Source organism: Anomaloglossus baeobatrachus, chromosome 7 (genome assembly GCF_048569485.1).
Source record: "Anomaloglossus baeobatrachus isolate aAnoBae1 chromosome 7, aAnoBae1.hap1, whole genome shotgun sequence".
NCBI classification, from domain to species: Eukaryota; Metazoa; Chordata; class Amphibia; order Anura; family Aromobatidae; genus Anomaloglossus; species Anomaloglossus baeobatrachus.
The window spans coordinates 120,190,448-120,211,284 of record NC_134359.1 but is presented as its reverse complement, the minus strand read 5'-3'; the positions used below and the strand labels follow the sequence as shown (position 1 = coordinate 120,211,284).

Below are 20,837 nucleotides of genomic sequence, written 5' to 3'. Positions count from 1 at the left end.
GCAGCCCGTAGTGAATGCTGTTTGTCTAGCGGCAGCTTCACTATCGCTGAGAGAGTAAGAAACTCTATGCCTAGATATGTTATCGATAGGGTCGGGGTCGGATCTGACTTTAAAAAGTTGATGATCCACCCAAAACTCTAGAGAGTCTCCAGCGCAACGTTCGGGCAGTGTTGGCATGTTTCCTAAGAGAGTGCCTTGACAAGTAGATCGTCTAAATACGGGACCACAGAGTGACCCTGAGAGTGCAGGACTGTGACTACTGCTGCCCTGACCTTGGCGAAGACCAGTTGGACTGTCGCTAGCCGGAAGGTAGAGCTACGAACAGAGGGTGTTCGTCTCCTATAACGAAGCGTAGAAACGCTATTGCTCTGGATCAATCGGCACGTGTGGATAAGCATCCATGATGCCTAATGATGCTAGGAAATATCCTTGGGACCTTGAGGCGATGACATGGCGGAGGGATTCCATCCGGAACCGCCTGGTGTCCACGAGCTTGCTGAGCATTTTTAGATCCAGAACGGGACGGAACGGCCCGTTGTTATAGGTACCGCAAAGAATTTGGGGTAAAAACCGTGACCTTGTTCCTGAAGAGGAACGGGGGTCATCACTCTTTCTGCCTATAGAGTGCACCCTGTTTGCAGAAGAGCAGCGGCCCGGCCGGGAGGTGGAGAAATTCTGAAGAATCGAGTTGGAGGACGAGAAGTGAGCTCTATCCTGTACCCGTGAGACAGAATGTCTCACACTCAATGGTCATTGACCTATGGCAGCTAAATATCGCCAAGGCGGGAGAGCCTGCTACCGACCGAGGCCGCAAGTCATGAGGAAGCCGCCTTGGAAGCGGGTTTTCAGACTGTCGCTTTTTTGGGCGAGACTGAGCCCGCTAAGAATCTTAGCTCCTCTGATCCTTTTGAGTCCACATTGGACGAGGAAAAATGGGACCTGCCCGAGCCTCGAAAAGGCCGAAAACCCCGACTGCCTCTTGCTCTGTTGGGGTTTGTTGTGTCCGGGCTGAGGAAAGGATGAATCCTTACCCCTGGACTGTTTGATGGTTACATCCAACGCTCACCAAACAGTCGGTCAGCAGAAAAAGGCAACTGGTTAGGCAACCTTTTTTGGAAGCAGAATCTGCCTTCCATTCACTTAACGAGCAGACCAGGCTCTGCTTAAAAACACGGAGTAGCGGAGGCTACCGCCGCACGGTTCGCAGAGTCCAGGACAACCTGAATCGCGTAAGAAACAAATGCAGACATTTGAGAGGTTAAGGATGCCACCTGCGGCACAGATGTACGTGTAACCGTGTCAATCTGTGTAAGACAAGCTGAAATAGCTTGGAGTGCCCCAAGGGAGAGAATGCCGGAGCCAACGGTGCGCCGACAGCCTCATAGATGGCTTTCGACCAGAGATCCATCTGTCTGTCAGTGGCATCTTTGAGTTTGCAGTTCCATCTCCCACTGCAACTATGGATCTAGCTACAAGCCTGGAGATTGGAGGATGCCGCTCGGGACATTGGGTCCAGTCCTTGACCAAGTCAGGGGACAGGGATAACGTGTATCCTAAGCCTTTGGAGAAGCGCATATCTGGATAAGCGTGGTGTTCCTGGACTGCCTCTCTGAAGGCAGAGTGGTCCAGAAAAATACGTGAAGCTGACTCCTCCACTGGAGGAGCTGTGAGAAATAACCCACATTCTATAGATGGACGCTATAAGATTATTTACTATGGCGTCACAATCAGGTGTATCCAGATTGAGAGCGGTCTCAGGATCAGAATCCTGAGCCGCTACTTCCGCCTCATTACACAGCGAGTCCTTCTGTTAGGACCCTGATGAAACCGAGGCCGCTCATAGCGAGCCCGCTTAGGCTGTCTGGGACTGACGTCTGTGCAGAGCCGTGACTCTGGGATGCGTGTGACATTCCCGGAGCTGTTAGTTATTCACACTGAGGGGGGCCATGGATCAATGATTCAACAGTGCCCATATTGTGAGAGACATGTCCGGACTGCTAGGCTTCTAGTATCATAGCCATAGTCTCAGAAAAACTGTCAGTAAATACTGCAGACACCGTCCTCATCCCCTGGCCATTAGTGCATACAATGGGAGTCTATGTAACCTGCCGGCCGTATAGCCGTACATGCTGTACCAGCTGTATAGAAAAACATGTGGTTCTGCACCTTTGTTTTACACAGAGAATATGCTGATAACTCCTCCGCATAATCCAGGAGGGTATATACAACGTGCGACCAAACAGTGCAATGTATATAGTACAAGCATATCTATAAGTGCACTTCTGCACTAGTGGGGTTAGCACCACAGGTGCTGCTTAACGCCTGTTGCAGCGATTGTGTGACTATCAGAATGCCAGGGTCTTCCACACTTGTCTCTGTATCGTACAGAAACTGACACTAATGGCTGCCGGTGTCCTTGTAGAGAAGGAAGCCGTGGGCGTGCCTGAGAAAGTGCGGGAATCCGGATTCACAGTGCACCCAGTGAGAGGGGTGGAGTATGCAAAACATACTCCAGCTCTCAGCTCTGCTCTATGCAGCGTCACGCCCCTACCCTGACTGTCAGGGCTGTGGGCGGTAACGAAGGGAGACTAGGCCCAGAAGCCGGGGACTCGAGTTAACAGCGCGGCCGCCGTAAAAGCGCGGGCCGCGCTGAAGTCCCCGGCGCACCACAAGTGCCAGCCGCGCCGCAGTTCCAGCGGCCGGCGCGACCGATTCATAGAAGTGGCCAGCGTCCCGCCCCTCTCCTGACTGGCAGGTCTGGGGGCGGGAACGAACGGAAGCAGGCCGCAAAAGCCGGGGACTCTAGTTATCAGCGCGGCCGCCGTAAAAGCGCGGGCCGCGCTGAAGTCCCCGGCGCACCACAAGTGCCAGCCGCGCCGCTGCCAGCGGCCGGCGCGACCGATTCCTGGAAGTGGCCAGCGTCCCGCCCCTCTCCTGACTGGCAGGTCTGGGGGCGGGAACGAACGGAAGCAGGCCGCAAAAGCCGGGGACTCTAGTTATCAGCGCGGCCGCCGTAAAAGCGCAGGCCGCGCTGAAGTCCCCGGCGCACTACAAGTGCCAGCCGCGCCGCAGTCCCAGCGGCCGGCGCGACCAATTCCCATAAGTGAGCCTGCTTCAGCAAAGCTGAATGAGGCCATGGCACAGGCGCCGCAGCGCTGATGTCCCCCGGCGCACTACAACACCCAGCATGCTGCGGTGTGAGCGCCAAATGCACGGGGACACAGAGTACCTTGAGGAAGCAGGGCCATGTCCCTGATGTACTCCGCTCCATCCAGCATCTTCTCCAGGGGCTGTAGATGGAGCACGGTCTCAGTGCCTGGAGACCGGTAAATCCCACTTCACCCAGAGCCCTGTAAAAAGGGATGGGGAAGGAATCAGCATGTGGGCTCCTGCCGCCGTACCCGCAATGGGTACCTCAACCTTACAAACACCTCCGACATACAGTGGGGTGAGAAGGGAGCATGCTGGGGACACTATATGTGTCCTCTTTTCTTCCATCCGACATAGTCAGCAGCTGCTGCTGACTAAAAAGTGGAGCTATGCGTGGATGTGTTGCCTCCTTCGCACAAAGCACAAAACTGGTGAGCCAGTGATCCCACTGGGGGTGTATAGCCAGAAGGGGAGGGGCCTTACACTTTTAAGTGTAATACTTTGTGTGGCCTCCAGAGGCAATAGCTATACACCCAATTGTCTGGGTCTCCCAATGGAGCGACAAAGAAAATGAATTACAATTATTGCAAACTTCCCTGCTGGTGCATAACATGATACATGATAGCAGGTCATCAGATGTGCAGATGGACAGCCTGTTACATTACAGAACTCGATACCTCCTGCACTTAAAGGCAATCTAAGAAAAAGACTGTTGGCACATCCTGTCTTTCTAATGTAAACAGGTGCAAACTGAATATGAAACATAGTAACAAAAAGAAGACAGTTGCACACTGCAGTGCTAATCTATATGGAACAATGAATATGGGAATATAGACTTGCATTAGTGCTATGAAAAAGCATGTAAAAATTAGGATACACAAAATTAGCCAGCTTTTATGTGAGCCCAACAGCCAGCGGCAAGGCAATCTCATTTTTGTAGAGTCCCTATCAAACTAAAGCACTCCTGCTCATCAGCCTCAGGTGATTTTAATTCTCCATTTGCAGGTTCCTGTCCACCCATAAATTGTAGGTTTTTTTTACCCAAAACAGAGGCATTAGCTTGCTAGGGATCCAACAAAAATGAAGAAAATGAAGTTGCCTTGCCACTGGCTGTTGGGCTCACATAACATCTGGCCAATATTGTGTGCTAAGTATCTAAATTTTTTCATAGCAGTATTGCATGTCTATATTACCATATACATTGTTTCACATATGTTAGCACTGCAGAGTGTAACTGTCTTGTTTTTGTTTCTTAAAGGGAATCTGTAACAAGGTTTTTTCTCCCCCATCTGAGAGGAGCAAAATGTAGAGACCGACACCCTGATTCCACCGATGTGTCACTTACTGTGCGATTTGCTGTCATTTTGATAAAATCAATGTTTCCTCTGCTGCAGATCTAGCAGTTATACAGAGCTCATGAATATGCTGGACTACATGGCAGCATACCAAGTGGTCAGTCCTGTAATGATAATCTACTGCTGATTAACCAGTGATTTTATGAAAACTACACTAAGCAGTCCAGTAAGTAATACACCTCTGGAATCAGGATCTCTGCCCCTACTTTATGCAGCTTTCAGATTAGGTGAAAAACCTGATGACAGATTCATCCATATTTTGGACAAAAGTTACCAAGAGGTAGAAGGTGATTTCAGCAAGTGTTTTCTCTGTTACAAATAACTGTAATGTTTTATAATCAAATTAAAAGGGTTATTCCCAAGATAGATGGATGTTGATTGATAGCTCTTGTAAGTACAAGCAATTTAGTAATTTTAAACACAATGCAACAAGGGCCATAACAGTTGTAATAAAGCACTAGGGTGCCAATAATTAGTGGTCCCTAAGTGGGTATGTTCTTCATAAAACATGTTAAAAGAGGAGGCAAAGAAGAACGAAACCAAAAGAATTTTTTTGAGTGAAGATTTTAAATATTTTATTAAATAGTGATAATAAATTGTAAACTACAAGAGATCAGATACAAGAACAGTGAGAGTAAAATTACATGGTACTGCACAGATTCAAACAAGGAAAGAGGGTGAAGGGGTCCCCCTCCCAGACAGTACGACCACCTAATACAGGCTATTTGGGGCAACCGGGAAAGATTGTAAGGAAGTTCATGTAGAGTGGCTATACAAATACTTTCAACTATGATGGGATCATATCCAAAACCAGGAGATATAAATGATGACATTAATGGCAAAATAGCACTGTATCAATAGATAGCAGGGAAAATTGGCAAATGTGTATAAAAAATGGAGTGGACATGAAAAAGTAAAGTACTAAAAGTATGTATCCACAAAAAGTTTACATGTCCAGTCCACATAGGAAAATACACATGCAGGCACAGCTAATAGGCAGATAAATATTCACCTGACAAGAAAGTGATAGGTAGAGATAATCCACAATGTATACTCAAAATAGGATTAAAAGTTCCCCATGGCTACCAGTGGCAGTATAAGGTCACAGTGAGTGGGAGGGGGGGCGATCGTTTCGCAGGAAGCGCTTTGTCGTAGGGCATTATCTCTACTTATCACTTCCTTGTCAGGTGAATATTTATTTTCCTATTAGCTGTGCCTGCATGTGTATTTTCCTATGTGGACTGGACATGTACACTTTTTGTGGATACATACTTTTAGTACTTTACTTTTTCATGTCCACTCCATTTTTTATACACATTTGCCAATTTTCCCTGCTATCTATTGATACAGTGCTATTTTGACATTAATGTCATCATTTATATCTCCTGGTTTTGGATATGATCCCATCATAGTTGAAAGTATTTGTATAGCCACTCTACATGAACTTCCTTACAATCTTTCCCGGTTGCCCCAAATAGCCTGTATTAGGTGGTCGTACTGTCTGGGAGGGGGACCCCTTCACCCTCTTTCCTTGTTTGAATCTGTGCAGTTTACCATGTAATTTTACTCTCACTGTTCTTGTATCTGATCTCTTGTAGTTTACAATTTATTATCATTATTTAATAAAATATTTAATATCTTCACTCAAAAAAATTCTTTTGGTTTCGTTCTTCTTTGCTTCCTCCTTTAACAATTTAGTAATTTACTGCTTTTTAAAATATTTAAGTATCATTAAGTTATTGACACTTTTCTGTTATTTACAGCTCATTGACTTGGAGACAGACCACCACTGCTACACAGCAAATCAGGTGCTGTACCTACAAGCGCTTTTCTCTTGCACTAGAGAGCAGTTATTGGAAGCTGGCCAGGATTGCTGGAGTGCGCCATTCATTACTTCCTAATCCTAGCCAGCTTCAGCGCAATATGTACAAGCTAGACAGCGTCGGTGGTCGGTCTCCTAGGGAACGAGCTGTAAACAAAAGAACAGTGTAAATATCTCAACAACGGCTGCAAATCTTTAGAAGCTGTTTTCAGAAACAATATGTAACAATCTATAAAGGTCAAAATAACTCTTTAAAGAAATGCTGTAAAAACAGAATATTACAAATCTGAATAAAAAAAGCTAATATAAAGTACCTGATAGCCTCTTCCGCAGTCTGTGGGGTGTAGTGGAAATGAATTCAGGTTTCTTTCCCTTAACAGCAAAATACCAACAGAATGCAGTGAATATCAAACTGAGAGCGAGAAGATACTTTTTAAGGCTGAAATTAGATGCTGGAATTTGGTCAGCTCAGGACAAGGCATACGAGACAGGTATCACATGGGAAAAAAAAAAATCAGAAGAAGTGTATTTCTAGTAATTTCTTATATGGCAATCCCTCGCTGACAAGTGGATTTGTGGTGTTGCTACTAGAGGCATTTGTGGATTTCCTATTGAAAACAATGAGAGGACATTTCCGGGCAATTTTCAGCACTGAAGGCATGCCAAAATCTTGTTAAAGGGGTTGTTTGGCCTTCTGCTACAAGTCTGCAGTGACTGTGGACTTATGAATGTTCACTTTGCTCTGTGAGGATTCTCCAGCGCCAGCACATATCTGATGTACATTCATACAGTCACATGCCGACCAAATGGATGGAGCCTCGCTCAATGCAAGCCTATCGCTTGCGCGAGGCCGGATAAAGTCTAGTCAGAATGTGGCTGGAAGTAGGCAAATCCCATACTTGTGCTCACATGACCACACGCTTCCGACAACGGCACTGGGGAATCTGCAGAGTACACATGATATCAGGATTCACAAGTCTGCAGTCACTTAGTGATTGTACATTTGTAGCCTAAAGCTGGACAAATACGGTATGCAGTAGCGCAGTTACCGAGGGGTGGGGGGGCACAGGGAGCAGCCACCCCGGGCTCCGTAATCAGGAGGGGGACCACCAAGAGGGACCACCCGGAGCTGCGCCTACCCAGAGCTGCGCTACCATTAGCTATATCGGTGTGCACAGATATAGTTCACCTCTGCGGCAGTGCTGGGAGACACAATCTCCCCGAACTGCTGCTGATGACAGCGCACACGCAGGACGGCAGAGTCCCAGCATGGTGACACCATTGCAAAGGGCCGGACTCTGCTGTCTTGTGCGCGCGATGTCCTGACCAAGCTACTACGCTCAAGACCTGCTGGATCTGGCGAGTATATCATTTTTATTTTTTAAACGCAGAATGGTGGTCATGTGTACCAAGGCTGGGGGCCCATATATACCAGCATAGGGTCCAGGCTGGGAGCCCATATATACCAGCATAGGGTCCAGGCTGGGAGCCCATATATACCAGCTGGAGGCCCTTATATACCAGCACAGGGCCCAGTCTGGAGGCCCATATATACCAGCGTGAAGCCTAAAGTGGGGGACCACTATATATACTAGCATGGGGCCCACGCTGGGGTCCATATATACTAGAATGGGGCCCATTTTGGGGACATACTATATATACCAGGATGAGGGACATTACAACATAAGGAAGGGGTAAGCAACGCGTCTTTATAGGATTTAGAAAGTTACAAGAGCCCGTACATGTGACATAAACATGAAGGAGAGTGGGACTGGGGGTTGGGGAATCCAAATGTTGTTTTTGGTTTATCGGACTCTAGTTATGCCACTTGTGTGGGGGACACTTAAACAGTGTGAGGAGCTTTTATAAAGTGTGTGAGCTAATGTAGGGGTCATTATACAGTGTGGGGGCTGTCATATACTGTGGGGACTACTTTGGGGGCCCTCACAGTGTGGGGGGCTACTATTGAAGACTATACAATGTGGGGGCTGCTGTGGGGACAATTAATCAGTCTGTTGGCTACTGTGGTGGCCATTATACAGTGTGTGGACCATTGTTTTGGGGGGAGCTGTAAGCCCATCATACTGTGTATAGGGGAGGTGTAGAGGTATCATACTGTGTATAGTGGAGCTATGGGAACATCATAATGTGTATAGGGGAGGTGTAGAGGTATCATACTGTGTATAGTGGAGCTATGGGAACATCATACTGTGTATAGGGGAGGTGTAGAGGTATCATACTGTGTATAGTGGAGCTATGGGAACATCATAATGTGTATAGGGGAGAGAAGAAAGAAAGAAAGAAAAAAAAAAGCATTTTTCTGGCAACATGCGTCAAAGGTAATCAGTTTATTCCCAAAATAAAATGCACAGAACATGACAAAAAAGTGGATTAAAAAATCCCATGGGATTTTAGTAATCCACGGGATTTTATTAATCCACTTTTTTGTCATATTCTGTGCATTTTGTTTGGAATAAACTGATTTTAACCTTAGACACTGAACAAATACTTTTTTTTTCCTCAAGTTTGATGCAGACTTTATGTACTGAGCACTGCAAAAGGATCCCTCAGGATTTTAAAGGCATGCTGAGCTGGATATATTCTAGGGGCTATTCTATTCTATTATAGGGGCTTCATACTGTGTATAGACGAGCTGTACATGGGGGGACATTATTAAATGTTAAGTGGACACTTAAGAATCATTATTGTTATAGAGGCACTCAGGGTATTGTGATCGTCACAGTCACATAGGGGGCATTATTACTTTCTAGGAGCAATAAGTGGGCACTTTTGTAGGTCACTTACACAGGGCATTAATATTTTCTAGGGGCAATTTTACCATCTAGAGGGCACAAAGGAGGAATTTTATCATGTAAAGGGCACAGTGGTGGCATTAATATGTGAGGGGCACAGTGGTGGCATTATTATGTGAGGGGCACAGTGATGGCATTACAATGTGGGGCAGTAAGAGTCGTCTGTTTTTGTGCTACACAGCAGGTGCAATAATAGGGACACATACAGCAGCGGCTCAGTTTTGGGGTGACGGTAGTATGAGGGGTTTGTGCAGGTTGGGAATAGACAAGGACGGTGCTGGAAATGTGAAAAGCCAAATGTGTCTTTGTTGTAATCTCTGTAGACGAGTTGTGGCTGGAAGAAGTTGTCATGTCGGTCTGGGCCAGATGGAAAAGGTGAACAATTCCATCCGAAAGAACAGTAAGTCTCCATCTGTAACCGCACTATGATCTTGTCAGTGCTGCAGGACTGATATCTACCACTATATAGTCACCATATACAGGAAATATCAGTATCATCTGCTGAGGGAATGTCCCCTATAATTAGTTTGCACCACCGCAGTTATCATAGTTACCTGGTTAGGAGCCCACTCAGATGTTTCGCCCCCCTGAGCAGAACCCCTAGCTACGCCACAAATTTTATGAATATACCTTAAATGGTATCATAATCAGAGACTCCATCCCAGGGCCCCTAGATAATAACTGCCTTCACTCAACTCACCACATATTATGACGGCAGCCTGTATATACAGGAAGAAAAAACAACTGTACTCTGCAGTATTCTGTGCCAGGGCAAAACACTGGCACAATCAGGGCATGGACAGAGTTAGTCCCAATCTATATATATTTTACATATTTAATACACTTAAACAGTCGCCATTTTGTTCAACAGCATAAAAGGGGCAGATACGTCAAAAAACTGACACTAAACACTTTCAATACTTGCACATTTTTTGCGCAGTGAAAGTAACGCAATAAATTCTGCAACTTGTGGCATTAAAAAAAACAAACAAAAAAAAAAACAAAAACAAAACAAGACCGGCACATGAAAATCTGCATACTAAACCAGCAAAAATAAATCAAAATATAAATGTGCACAACAACAATACTACATCGTACCACGGGCCTTTGTGGAGTAAAAGCCAATAACATTTTAATAGATAAAATAATCAATACCAGTGCAAAATGATATATATTATATAGAATTAAATCCGGAGGAAAAAAAAAATGAGCATAAAAATATGTAATAGTACCGCCTGATATAAGTCAGCGGACCTACTAATATTTGGGGCACACAAGTGTCCCCCTATGGAAAGCGCAGTTCAGTCAAAGGCACAGGGTGTGGTTAATACAAATCACTAACCACCTCAACCAAAATTGAGCCTGTGTGGAGCGTAGAGATAATATATGGCTCCAAAAGGATAACAAAAATATAGAGCTGTTATATAGCGGATAGTCTGTGATTAACACTGCAGGATCATAACCATTCAGGTAAAGGTTGTCTAACTGGTATTGGTCTCAATTCCTCCATTGAAATCACTATGTGGGGCTGTCAGTGTACACTTAAATAGATGATCATACACCAAATTAAATGCAACCGACTTGTATTCCACTGTGAATCTCCGAATTTGTCAGACATTCACAGTCTCCGATCTTCATTCCTTGCAGAGATGACTGATATCTGCCTACAGCGCAATGATCTTTATGGTCTAAGTATGTATGATACATGCAAAAGAACCATCGCTCCTGTGTGCACTGAAAGCTCTGCAGGTTTTACCAAATTTCCACTGGCAGTACAGTGTGAATAGGATCTCCAGTGGCAAGGTAAATCCCTTGACGCGTTTCAAACGCCCAAGGTTTCTTTTTCAATAAACTCTACGCTCTACACAAGTTAAGTTTCTATTGGAGGTTGTTAAATTGATTATTTGTATTATGCTGTATCAGAGCCGGGGCGACGCAATGCTTGGGGCGACGCAATGCTTGGGGCGACGCAATGCTTGGAGAGACGCAATGCTTGGAGAGACGCAATGCTTGGGGCGACGCAATGCTTGGGGCGACGCAGTGCCGGGGAGACGCAGTGCCGGGGAGACGCAGTGCCGGAGAGACGCAGTGCCGGAGAGACGCAGTGCCGGAGAGACGCAGTGCCGGAGAGACGCAGTGCCGGAGAGACGCAGTGCCGGAGAGACGCAGTGCCGGAGAGACGCAGTGCCGGAGAGATGCACAAGTGTGACTCCAGGCATAACCACACCCTATGCCGGTGACTGAACTGCATTCAGTAATGTCCGCTGGATGTCCCACTCATATTACTATGCCACATTATCAGCCAAGCAGCTACATTCACAGACATTACCTGTGTGGTGTTCCACACGCTTCGTTACAGATATTGGAAAGGCTTCAAATTATTGCAGTAAAGTGAAACGAACATTTTATTTTCTTATACCCGCAGGAAATTGGAGTGTAAGTGAAATAACAGTTTATATATTGCATCTACATCCTAGGGAATACCGGTGTTTTAGATTTTGAGATTCGGGATAAGGCATTTCCTTACCTTAGAAGGAGTTTTCTTAGTGGACTGTTCTGTGAAATGAAGCAGAGAACATTACTTAGTCTTGAAAGCTAATTAATATAAGCCAATAACCTCATACGGAGTAACCTACTGTTGCCGCGCGCAGGTGGACTGATGGCCTCTTCAGGACTATCCCTCGTGGAGAACGTCACAGTCTTACCAGGTGTTCGGGCCATTTCTGAAGCTGAATGAAGAATAAACTTGTTGTCATTAATTACTGTACATGCCCTTCTGTCGAGTTGATGTATTATCAGCAATTACATCATTATATGACTGAAGCTGTGGGGTAGTTGAATTCTCCACCCAACCCATGAAAACAACCGATACTCTGCAGGCGGACATCATTTTTTAATCCGGACTGCATAGCCCCTTTTACATTGCCCATTTGTTCCTGGAAATTTCCTCCGATATATAGTGTCAATTTCAGCTCAAACAAAAATCAGTCATGGTGGCACAGGTGAGAGTTACGTGGAATGGGAAGAGAACCAAGTGTTTGACCACGGTCCACATCATACAAGTCCAGAACCACAGCAAACTTTCATAAATCCTCAGTAATACTTTACAAATTACATATAGTTACCGAGCTGTGCCATTTTGTTGGAGCGCTTTACAGTCTGGAAGGAATAGACATCCCCTCCTCCTGTTCCAGGTCCCTCATGTAAGACATCTATAAGTGGAAACAAGAGTTCATGTCAGAATCCAAAAGTGCAACTGAAAACATCCCAATGTCAAAATCGGCTGAACTTACCATCTGCATCTGTTCCTAAAACATCCACATAATCTTTTTCCTTCCAAAATTCTAAAGTTTCATCATCTGAAGGAGGTTCTTGAAGACTCTTGGTCAGGCTCTTCACGTTACTGATGAGCTGGGCATGTGTGCCATTTCGAAGTTTCACCCCTGAAAGGACGGCCACAACTTACGATACAGTTTTGTAGTTATTTTACAGCATAAAGTGGATTAATAGCTCGACAAATTTAGCATCTTCTCCCCCATGTGACAATTAACATGAGGATACATATTAAACTGTTACACAACCTATCTCCAATTATATATTCACAAGAATATTCATTACCCACAATGCAATTTGTTGTGAGGAAATCATCCAGCCCTTTTTATTTTTTTTTACATATCGTTATTTCATCTGCCATTACTACCTCTTCTGGTAGGGCATTCTACAGTCTAACTGTAAAGAATCCTTTCTTATAGAAAGGTCTAATTGCCTTTCCACCACACATAATGAAGGCCTGCTGGTGTTTTGAAAGGTTTTTGGAAGGAATAAAGACCGCTTTACATGCTGCAACATCGCTAGTCGATGCTAGCGATGTCGAGCGTGATAGCACCCGCCCCCATCGTACGGCAGATATGTGGTGATCGTTGCCGTAGCGAACATTATCGCTACGGCAGCGTCAGACGCACATACCTGCTCTGCGACGTCGCTGTGACCGGCGAACCGCCTCCTTTCTTTCGTTCAGCATCACGGCGACGTCACTAAGCGGCCGCCCAATCAAAGCAGAGGGGCGGAGATGAGTGGGGCGAACATCCCACCCGCCTCCTTCCTGCCTCATTGCTGGCGGGACGCAGGTAAGGTGAGGTTCCTCGTTCCTGCGGTGTCACACGTAGCAATGTGTGCTGCCACAGGAACGAGGAACAACATCGTTACAGCAGCAGCAACGATATTTGGGAAGAGGGGGGCATGTCACGGAATAGCAATTTAGAACGTTTTTACAACGATTCAAAAACGCTAATAGGTGTCACACGCAACAACATCGCTAAAGTGGCCGGATGTGCGTCACAAATTCTCGCTTTAGCGATCTCATAGCGTGAAAAGCCACCTTAAGTCATGTGCCAGTCCTTTAAATTGGACTTCTCCTCTGAGAAGTCTTTTTTTTCTGAGCTTAAAAGGAACCTGTCAGGTGCAATATACACCTAGAACCACGAGCAGTTCTGGGTGTATATTGCTAATCCCTGCCCAACTGTCCCTGTATACACTAGCATAGATAAAGGGATCTTTAGAAAAAGTATTTGTAAAGATCCTATATGATATGTTAATGAGCGTAGGGACATTAGTCCCTGCGATCATTCCGCCCTCTTAGCATTTTGGTACGCCCACAGGGGCATGCTAACATGCCATTCAAAGTAGCATCACCAACGGGGATGCGCATACCTTTGTCAATGCTGATCAGAATGCCGGACACTTCCGGTCATGCACAGTATGAAGCCGGGTGTACGAGTCCCAGCTTCAGAGAGGTCTAGTGCGCGTGACTGGAAGTGCCGGGACTTCAGATCAGCGGTCACAGCGAACACAGGTATGCGCGGCACCGCTGATGATACTGAATTGAATAGTATGTTAGTACGCACCTGTGACTAGTCCCTGAACTCATTAGCATATCAAAAAAGGATCTTTAGAAATACTTTTTGTAAAAATCTCTTTATTTATGCTAGTGTATACAGGAACAGTTAGGCAGGGATTAGCAATATGCACCCAGAACTGCTTGTGGTTAAGGGTGCATATTGCACCTGACAGGTTCCCTTTAACAAGCCCAATTTTTCCCAAACTCTCACTATAGGAGAGACCTTCCACCCCATGTAATAATCTAGTTGTCCATCTTTGAACTGACTTTAAATGGATTGTCCTCTACTCAGACAACCCTTTAATCCCTTCAGCCCCCAGGCACTTTCAGTTTTTGTTTTTTGCTCCCCTTCTTCCGAGAGCCGTAACTTTTTTTATTTTTCCATCAATCTTGCCATATAAGGGCTTGTTTTTTGCGGGACGAGTTGTACTTTTAATTGAAACCATAAGTTTTACCATATAGTGTACTTGAAAACGGCAAAAAAATTCTAAGTGCGGAAGAATTGCAAAAAAAGTGTGATCGTACAATAGTTTTTGGGATATTTTATTCACTGTGTTCACTATATGGTAAAACTGATATCTATGTGATGCCTCAGGTCAGTGCGAGTTTGTAGACACCAAACATGTATGGGTTTACTTGTATCTAAGGGGTTAAAAAAAATTCACAAGCTTGTCCAAAAAAAGTGGCGCACGTTTTGCGCCATTTTCCAAAACCCGTAGCGTTCTCATTTTTCGGGATCTGAGGCTCATTGATAGCTTATTTTTTGCGTCTCGACCTGACTTTTAATGGTACCATTTTAGCCCAGATGCTACGTTTTGCCTGTTATTGCATTTTGCGCAAAATGTGCGGCGACCAAAAAACGTAATTTTGATGTTTGGATTTTTTGCCGCTACGCCATTTACTGATCAGATTAATTGATTTTATATTTTGATAGATCGGGCGTTTCTGAACGCGGCGATACCAAATATGTGTATATTTTTTTTTATTTAACCCTTTAATTTTCAATGGGGTGAAAGGGGGGTGATTTGAACTTTTAGGTTTTTTTATTTTTTTTTTTAATTTTTTAAAACTTTTTTTTTTTTTTACTTTTTTTTTAATTTTATTTTACTAGTCCCCCTAGGGGGCTTTAGCGATCAGCAATCCCATCGCTCTGCACTATCTGCAGATCTCAGCTACAGAGCTGAGAACTGCAGATTTGCTGCTTTACTTTCAATGCCGGCTGTATTCCGGCATTGAGAGGAAGCGAGTCATGTTAGCTACAGGCGTCATCACATGACCCTGTGCTACCATCCATGGCAACCACCGAAAGTCACGTGATCATGTCACGTGACTTCCGGTGGGGGCGGGGTAAGTGACTGTCATGGCGGCACGCATCTACATATCGCTGCCAGATATTGGCAGCGAGATGTAAGGGGTTAATGGCCGCAGGTGGAAGCGATTCCACCCGTGGCTAGCAGGCACATATGTCAGCTGTTGAAAACAGCTGATATGTGCGCAGATTGCCGTCGCCTGCCCACGGCAGGGGGCGGGGATTAACGGCACACAATCCATGACGTACCCAGTACGTCATGGGTCGTTAAGGGGTTAAAATTTGTAGGTTTCTCCCATTTAAAATAAATAATAAATCTTGTATTCACCTCCGGTGCCGGTCCAGTGGTTACGGCACTGTCTCTCCAGGGATGGCGTAACTGTGTGATGTCACGTGATCTCGGAGGCCAAACCACGGCCTCTTCGCTCTCCCCGCTTTTGGGCAAAATCGCTTCCATCCAGTAGGAATGAGCACTGCTGCTCTCTCTTCCTATGGATGTATGAGATATGTCCGGAGGCGGGGAGAGTGAAGAGGCCGCTGATTGGCCTCAGAGATCACGTGACATCACACAGTTACGAGATCCCTGGAGAGACAGTGCCGTAACCACTGGACCGGCACCGGAGGTGAATACAAGATTTATTATTTATTGTAAGTGCTGTGTCAGCGTCGGCACCGGAGGTGAATACAAGCATTATGTTAAATGAGGAAAGATACGTATTGAGAAGGGGTTGTCAGAGTACGGGACAACCCTTCTAATGTCTGAATATCCTTTTTAAAGTGTGGAGCCCAAAACTAGATCCCATATTCTAGAATCACTATATGTACAGCACTGCATCTAATGAATTGAGAGACAAAATATTGTCCACCTGTCCAATCTCTTTCTGTAGTACTTATACTTTCTGGGGATTTTACCATGTGTCCCTCAAAATTAGTTAAACTGTGCAATTTCTCAGGGCCTCCACTCCCTTAGGGACCCTAGGATTTGTATTCCGGGGTTAAGATTGTTTAAGGACCTTTGGTGACTTCACAGTCATGTGACCATGATGTAACCAAAAATCCCCTAATTGCAGCAGCCAGGCTGGTATGCAGGACTGGCATTAAGGGGAAGGGAGTGAAATGTGCAGAATTTCATATGGCCCCCAGCTGATCTGGTAAGATTACTTAAAGGGAATCTGTCACCAGGTTTTTGCTCCCCCATCTGAGAGCAGCATAAAGTAGGGGCAGAGACCCAGATTCCAGAGATGTGTCACTTACTGAGCTGTTTGCTGTCATTTTGATAAAATCAATTTCTCTGCTGCAGATCTAGCAGTTATACAGGAGCTCATGAATACCGTGTTTCCCCGAAAATAAGACATCCCCCAAAAATAAGACATCCCAGGAGTTTTCAGGGAAGCTTTAATATAAGACATCCCCTGAAAATAAGACATAGCTGCGGTCAATAATGAAGTGTCATGCGGCGGTGAAAGAGTTAAAGATACTGCAGGACACATCATTATAGGCAGCGGGCACCCCCAGAAAAGAGAAGACAGAGGAAAGAAGACCCCCGATCATACTTACCAGACGCCGACCGGGAGCAGGTGAGCGCATCAAGGTCCTGCAGCGGCGGAACACGCACGCATACATCAGATCACACTCACTCTCACACACACCTCACACACACATCAGATCGCATCCACACACTCACAACATCCGGCGATATCGCTTGCTTCTCGGCGGCGATACTGTGCGTGCAGTAACCTTCCAGGACCTGCCGGAGGATCACATGGCCGGAAGCATGTGGTATCTCCGGATGTTGTGAGTGCGTATGTGCGATATCGTCAGTGTGTGTGTGAGTGTATGCGATCGGATGTGTGAGTGTTGGTAGAAGGCAGAGGAGCACGGCGTGCAGCACAGCTGCTGGGACCGCCCACCGGTGGGCACAGGGAGAAGTGGGGTGTGTGTGTGAGTGTATGCGATCAGATGTGTGCGTGTATACTGTCTGATGTGTGACTGTGTGTGAACGTAAGCGGTCGGATCTGTGAGTGTCGGCAGGAGGCAAAGGAGCACGGCGTGCAGCACAGCTGATGGGATCGTGGGGTGGGTGGGAAGAAGTGGGGTGTGTTTGTGTGTGAGTGAGTGAGCGTGATCTGATGTCAGCCAGACGCAGGGGAGCACAGCTGCAGGGAGATCACAAGGAGAAGTGTGTGTGTGTGTGTGTGTGTGTGTGTGTGTGAGATCTGATGTCAGCCAGACGCAGGGGAGGCATGCAGCGTACCTGATGAAAGATCACAGAAGGATCTGGGAGCCATACAGACGCCCTGGGCTGGTAAGTATGACGATCCTGGGAAGGGGGGGGGGGTCTGCTTTTTGTGGGGGGTAAACTTACCCCCAACCATGTCTCCTCGAGAATAAGACACCCCCTGAAAATAAGACATAGTGCTTTTTTCAGGGCAAAAAAAATATAAGACCGTGTCTTATTTTCGGGGACACAGGGTAGCTGCAGTACCTGGCAGCACGCAAGTAGTCCTCTAATGATAGTCTACTGCTGATTAAACAGTGATTTTATCCAAACTACACTAAGCAGCCCAGTAAGTGACACATCGCTGGTATCAGGATCTCTGCCCCTACATTATACTACTCAGATTAAGTCGCAAAATCCTGGTGACAGATTCCCTTTAAGGACCTTTGTGACATCAGTCATGTGACCATGATGTTACCAAAGGTCTCTTAATTGCAGAAGTCAATTATTTTGTTCAAGAATAAATGATGTTTATGGACAAAGAAAAAAAACCATCCCATGAAAATAAGCTCTAACCCATCTTTTGGAGCAAAAAATAATCTGACCGTCTTATTTTCAGGGAAACACGGTACATATAGTATGAGAGAAATTGTTATTTCCTAAACCATCCACAGACATGTCACAGATCACTGAGGATAAAACAGATTGATGGAGAAGGATTGTCCCGGCAAATTTCTGTTAATATGTACAGAAGTACAGGAGAAGGTACAGTGGAACCTCGCTTAACGAGTAACCCACTTAAGGAGAATTTCGCTTAACAAGCAAAGCTTTCTGTAAATTTGTAACTCGGTTTACGAGAAAGCTTTGCTGTGCGAGCAAAATCCTCACCGCACACACTTCCGGTTCCGTACATCCACCACACTCTGACCCGCTCTTGCAGTCCACACAAACACACACAAGCACGCACAAACACACACAAACAAACACGCACGCACACACACACATACAGTATTATGCTCACCTTACCTTCCGTTCCATCGCCGGCCTCCTGGGTCTTGTAGTTCGCTGGTGCATCGCGACGAGGGAGGAATCCTCGCAGCAAACTACAAGACCCAGGAGGCCGGCGATGGAACGGAAGGCAAGGTAAGCATAATATGTGTACCTTCTGTCCCATCGCCGGCCTCCTGGGTCCTGTAGTTCGCCGCTCCACGCTGTGTATCGGTAACCATCGGCGACGAGGCAGGAACTTCCGCTGTCAGACACTACCCAAAGGCAGCGCGCTGACGAATCAGAGGCTCCTGCCTTCGACGTCAGCACTCTGGGTGCGGAAGTTCCTCCCTCATCATCATGGTTACCCGATACACAGCCTGTGCTAGAGAACAGCAAGTTCCAGCAGGCCAGCGATGGAATGGAAGGTAAAGTGAGCATAATATATGCGTGTGCGTGCGTGTTTGTGCGAGTTGGCACAACAGGGGACCAGGACGGGACATTTAACTAGTTGTGGAACGAATTGTCTGCATTGTAATGATTTCCTATGGGAAATCTTGCTTTGCTGAACGAGTTAACAAGCACACTCCCAGAATGGATTGTTCTCGTTAACCAAGGTTCCACTGTATTTCCAGTCTCCCACCGTCCCTCCAACAAACAGATCAATAACAGGGTCTAAAGTCCACATTACTATTTATTCAGTTAGATATTTGGCTATTAGATCCAAAATCCATTGCATAAGATAACTTTCCTGTGACAGAGCTCCAAATCCCATCTTCGTTTAATCCGTTTCCAACCGTGGGATTTTTTTCCTCTCCATTTTTTAATAGCCATAACTTTTTCACTTTTGCAGCGACAGACGTATTGAAATCTTGTTTTTAGCGGGACAAGATGCAGTTTTGAAGGACATCATACATTTTACTATGTACAGTAAAGGGAAATCGCAAAAAAACAGATTTGTGTGTACTCACCGTAAAATCGTATTCTCTTAGCCATCATTGGGGGACACAGGACCATGGGTGTTATGCTGCCTATCCATAGGAGGACACTAAGTAGATGCAAAAGCATAGCTCCTCCTCTGCAGTATACACCCCCTGGCCGGGCCAGGCAACCTCAGTTTTGGTACACAAGCAGTAGGAGAAAAAGCCAGTAAGAACTTATCTCAACAGAGGAACATGAGAAAAGAAGAGTCAGAAGCAAATAAGGTACTGAGAGAACCAAGGCCCAACAGGGTGGGTGCTGTGTCCCCCAATGATGGCTAAGAGAAAACGATTTTACGGTGAGTACACAAAAATCCGTTTTTCTCTGACGCCTCATTGGGGGACACAGGACCATGGGACGTCCTAAAGCAGTCCATGGGTGGGAAAAATAAAAGAAGACAACACAACCAAAGGACTAGGAACCAGTCCCAGACAGCTTGGAGCACCTACTGAGAGAGGTGCTCTACTGCCGTTTGCAGAATTTTCCTACCCAGATTTGCCTCAGTTGAAACCTGGGTATGGACTCTGTAATGCTTTGAAAACGAATGTAGGCTAGACCAGGTCGCAGCCTTACACACCTGTTCCACTGAAGCCTGATGCCGAATGGCCCACAAAGCGCCAACTGCTCGCGTGGAATGAGCCCGCAGCCCACTAGTAATCCAGCGAGCCAGAGTCGCCTTTGAAGCTGCCTGTCCCTTCTTAGGCCAATCAGGAATGACGAACAAAGAGTCCGTTTTCCTGAAGGGGGCTGTCCTGGATATGTAATATCTGAGAGCTCTGACGAGGTCTAACGAATGCAGAGACCTTTCCAACCTATGAACCGGGTGTGGACAAAAGGAAGGCAGAACAATGTCCTCGTTCAAATGAAACTGGGTAAGAACTTTTGGAAGGAAATCCAGAAGGGGGCGCAGAACCACCTTGTCCTGGTGAAAGATCAGAAAAGGCTCGCGGCAAGAGAGTGCTGCTAGCTCCAAAACCCGTCTGATGGACGTAATAGCCACCAGGAACGTTACCTTCCAGGACAGAAGAGCAAGGGAGGATTCCTTGAGGGGTTCAAAGGGAGACCTCTGGAGACAGTCCAGAACGAGGTTGCGGTCCCATGGTTCCAGCGGCCGTTTGTACGAGGGAACTAGATGGGAGACGCCCTGGAGGAAGCTCTTGACTTGCGTTTTTTGAGCCAGGCGGCATTGGTAGAAGATTGAGAGCGCTGAGACCTGCCCTTTAAGGGAACTGAGAGACAACTCCGCTTGCAAGCCAGACTGTAGAAAGTCGAGAATTCTGGGGATGGCCAGAGGCATAGGCTGGA

General features: G+C 46.1%; 1 protein-coding gene across 2 annotated transcripts in view; it reads right to left on the bottom strand.

Annotated features, from left to right (window-relative positions):
* Window positions 1-20,837, bottom strand: part of ORC2 (origin recognition complex subunit 2) — a 103,268-nt gene that overhangs the window by 54,803 nt on the left and 27,628 nt on the right. For both annotated transcript variants that reach the window (XM_075317634.1, XM_075317633.1), the window contains exons 3-7: window positions 12,434-12,583; window positions 12,266-12,352; window positions 11,777-11,869; window positions 11,668-11,696; window positions 6,642-6,699 (exon numbers count right to left, since the gene is read on the bottom strand). In XM_075317634.1, coding sequence (XP_075173749.1) covers window positions 6,642-6,699; window positions 11,668-11,696; window positions 11,777-11,869; window positions 12,266-12,352; window positions 12,434-12,583 — 417 coding nt within the window. The remainder of the gene's footprint in view (window positions 1-6,641; window positions 6,700-11,667; window positions 11,697-11,776; window positions 11,870-12,265; window positions 12,353-12,433; window positions 12,584-20,837) is intronic.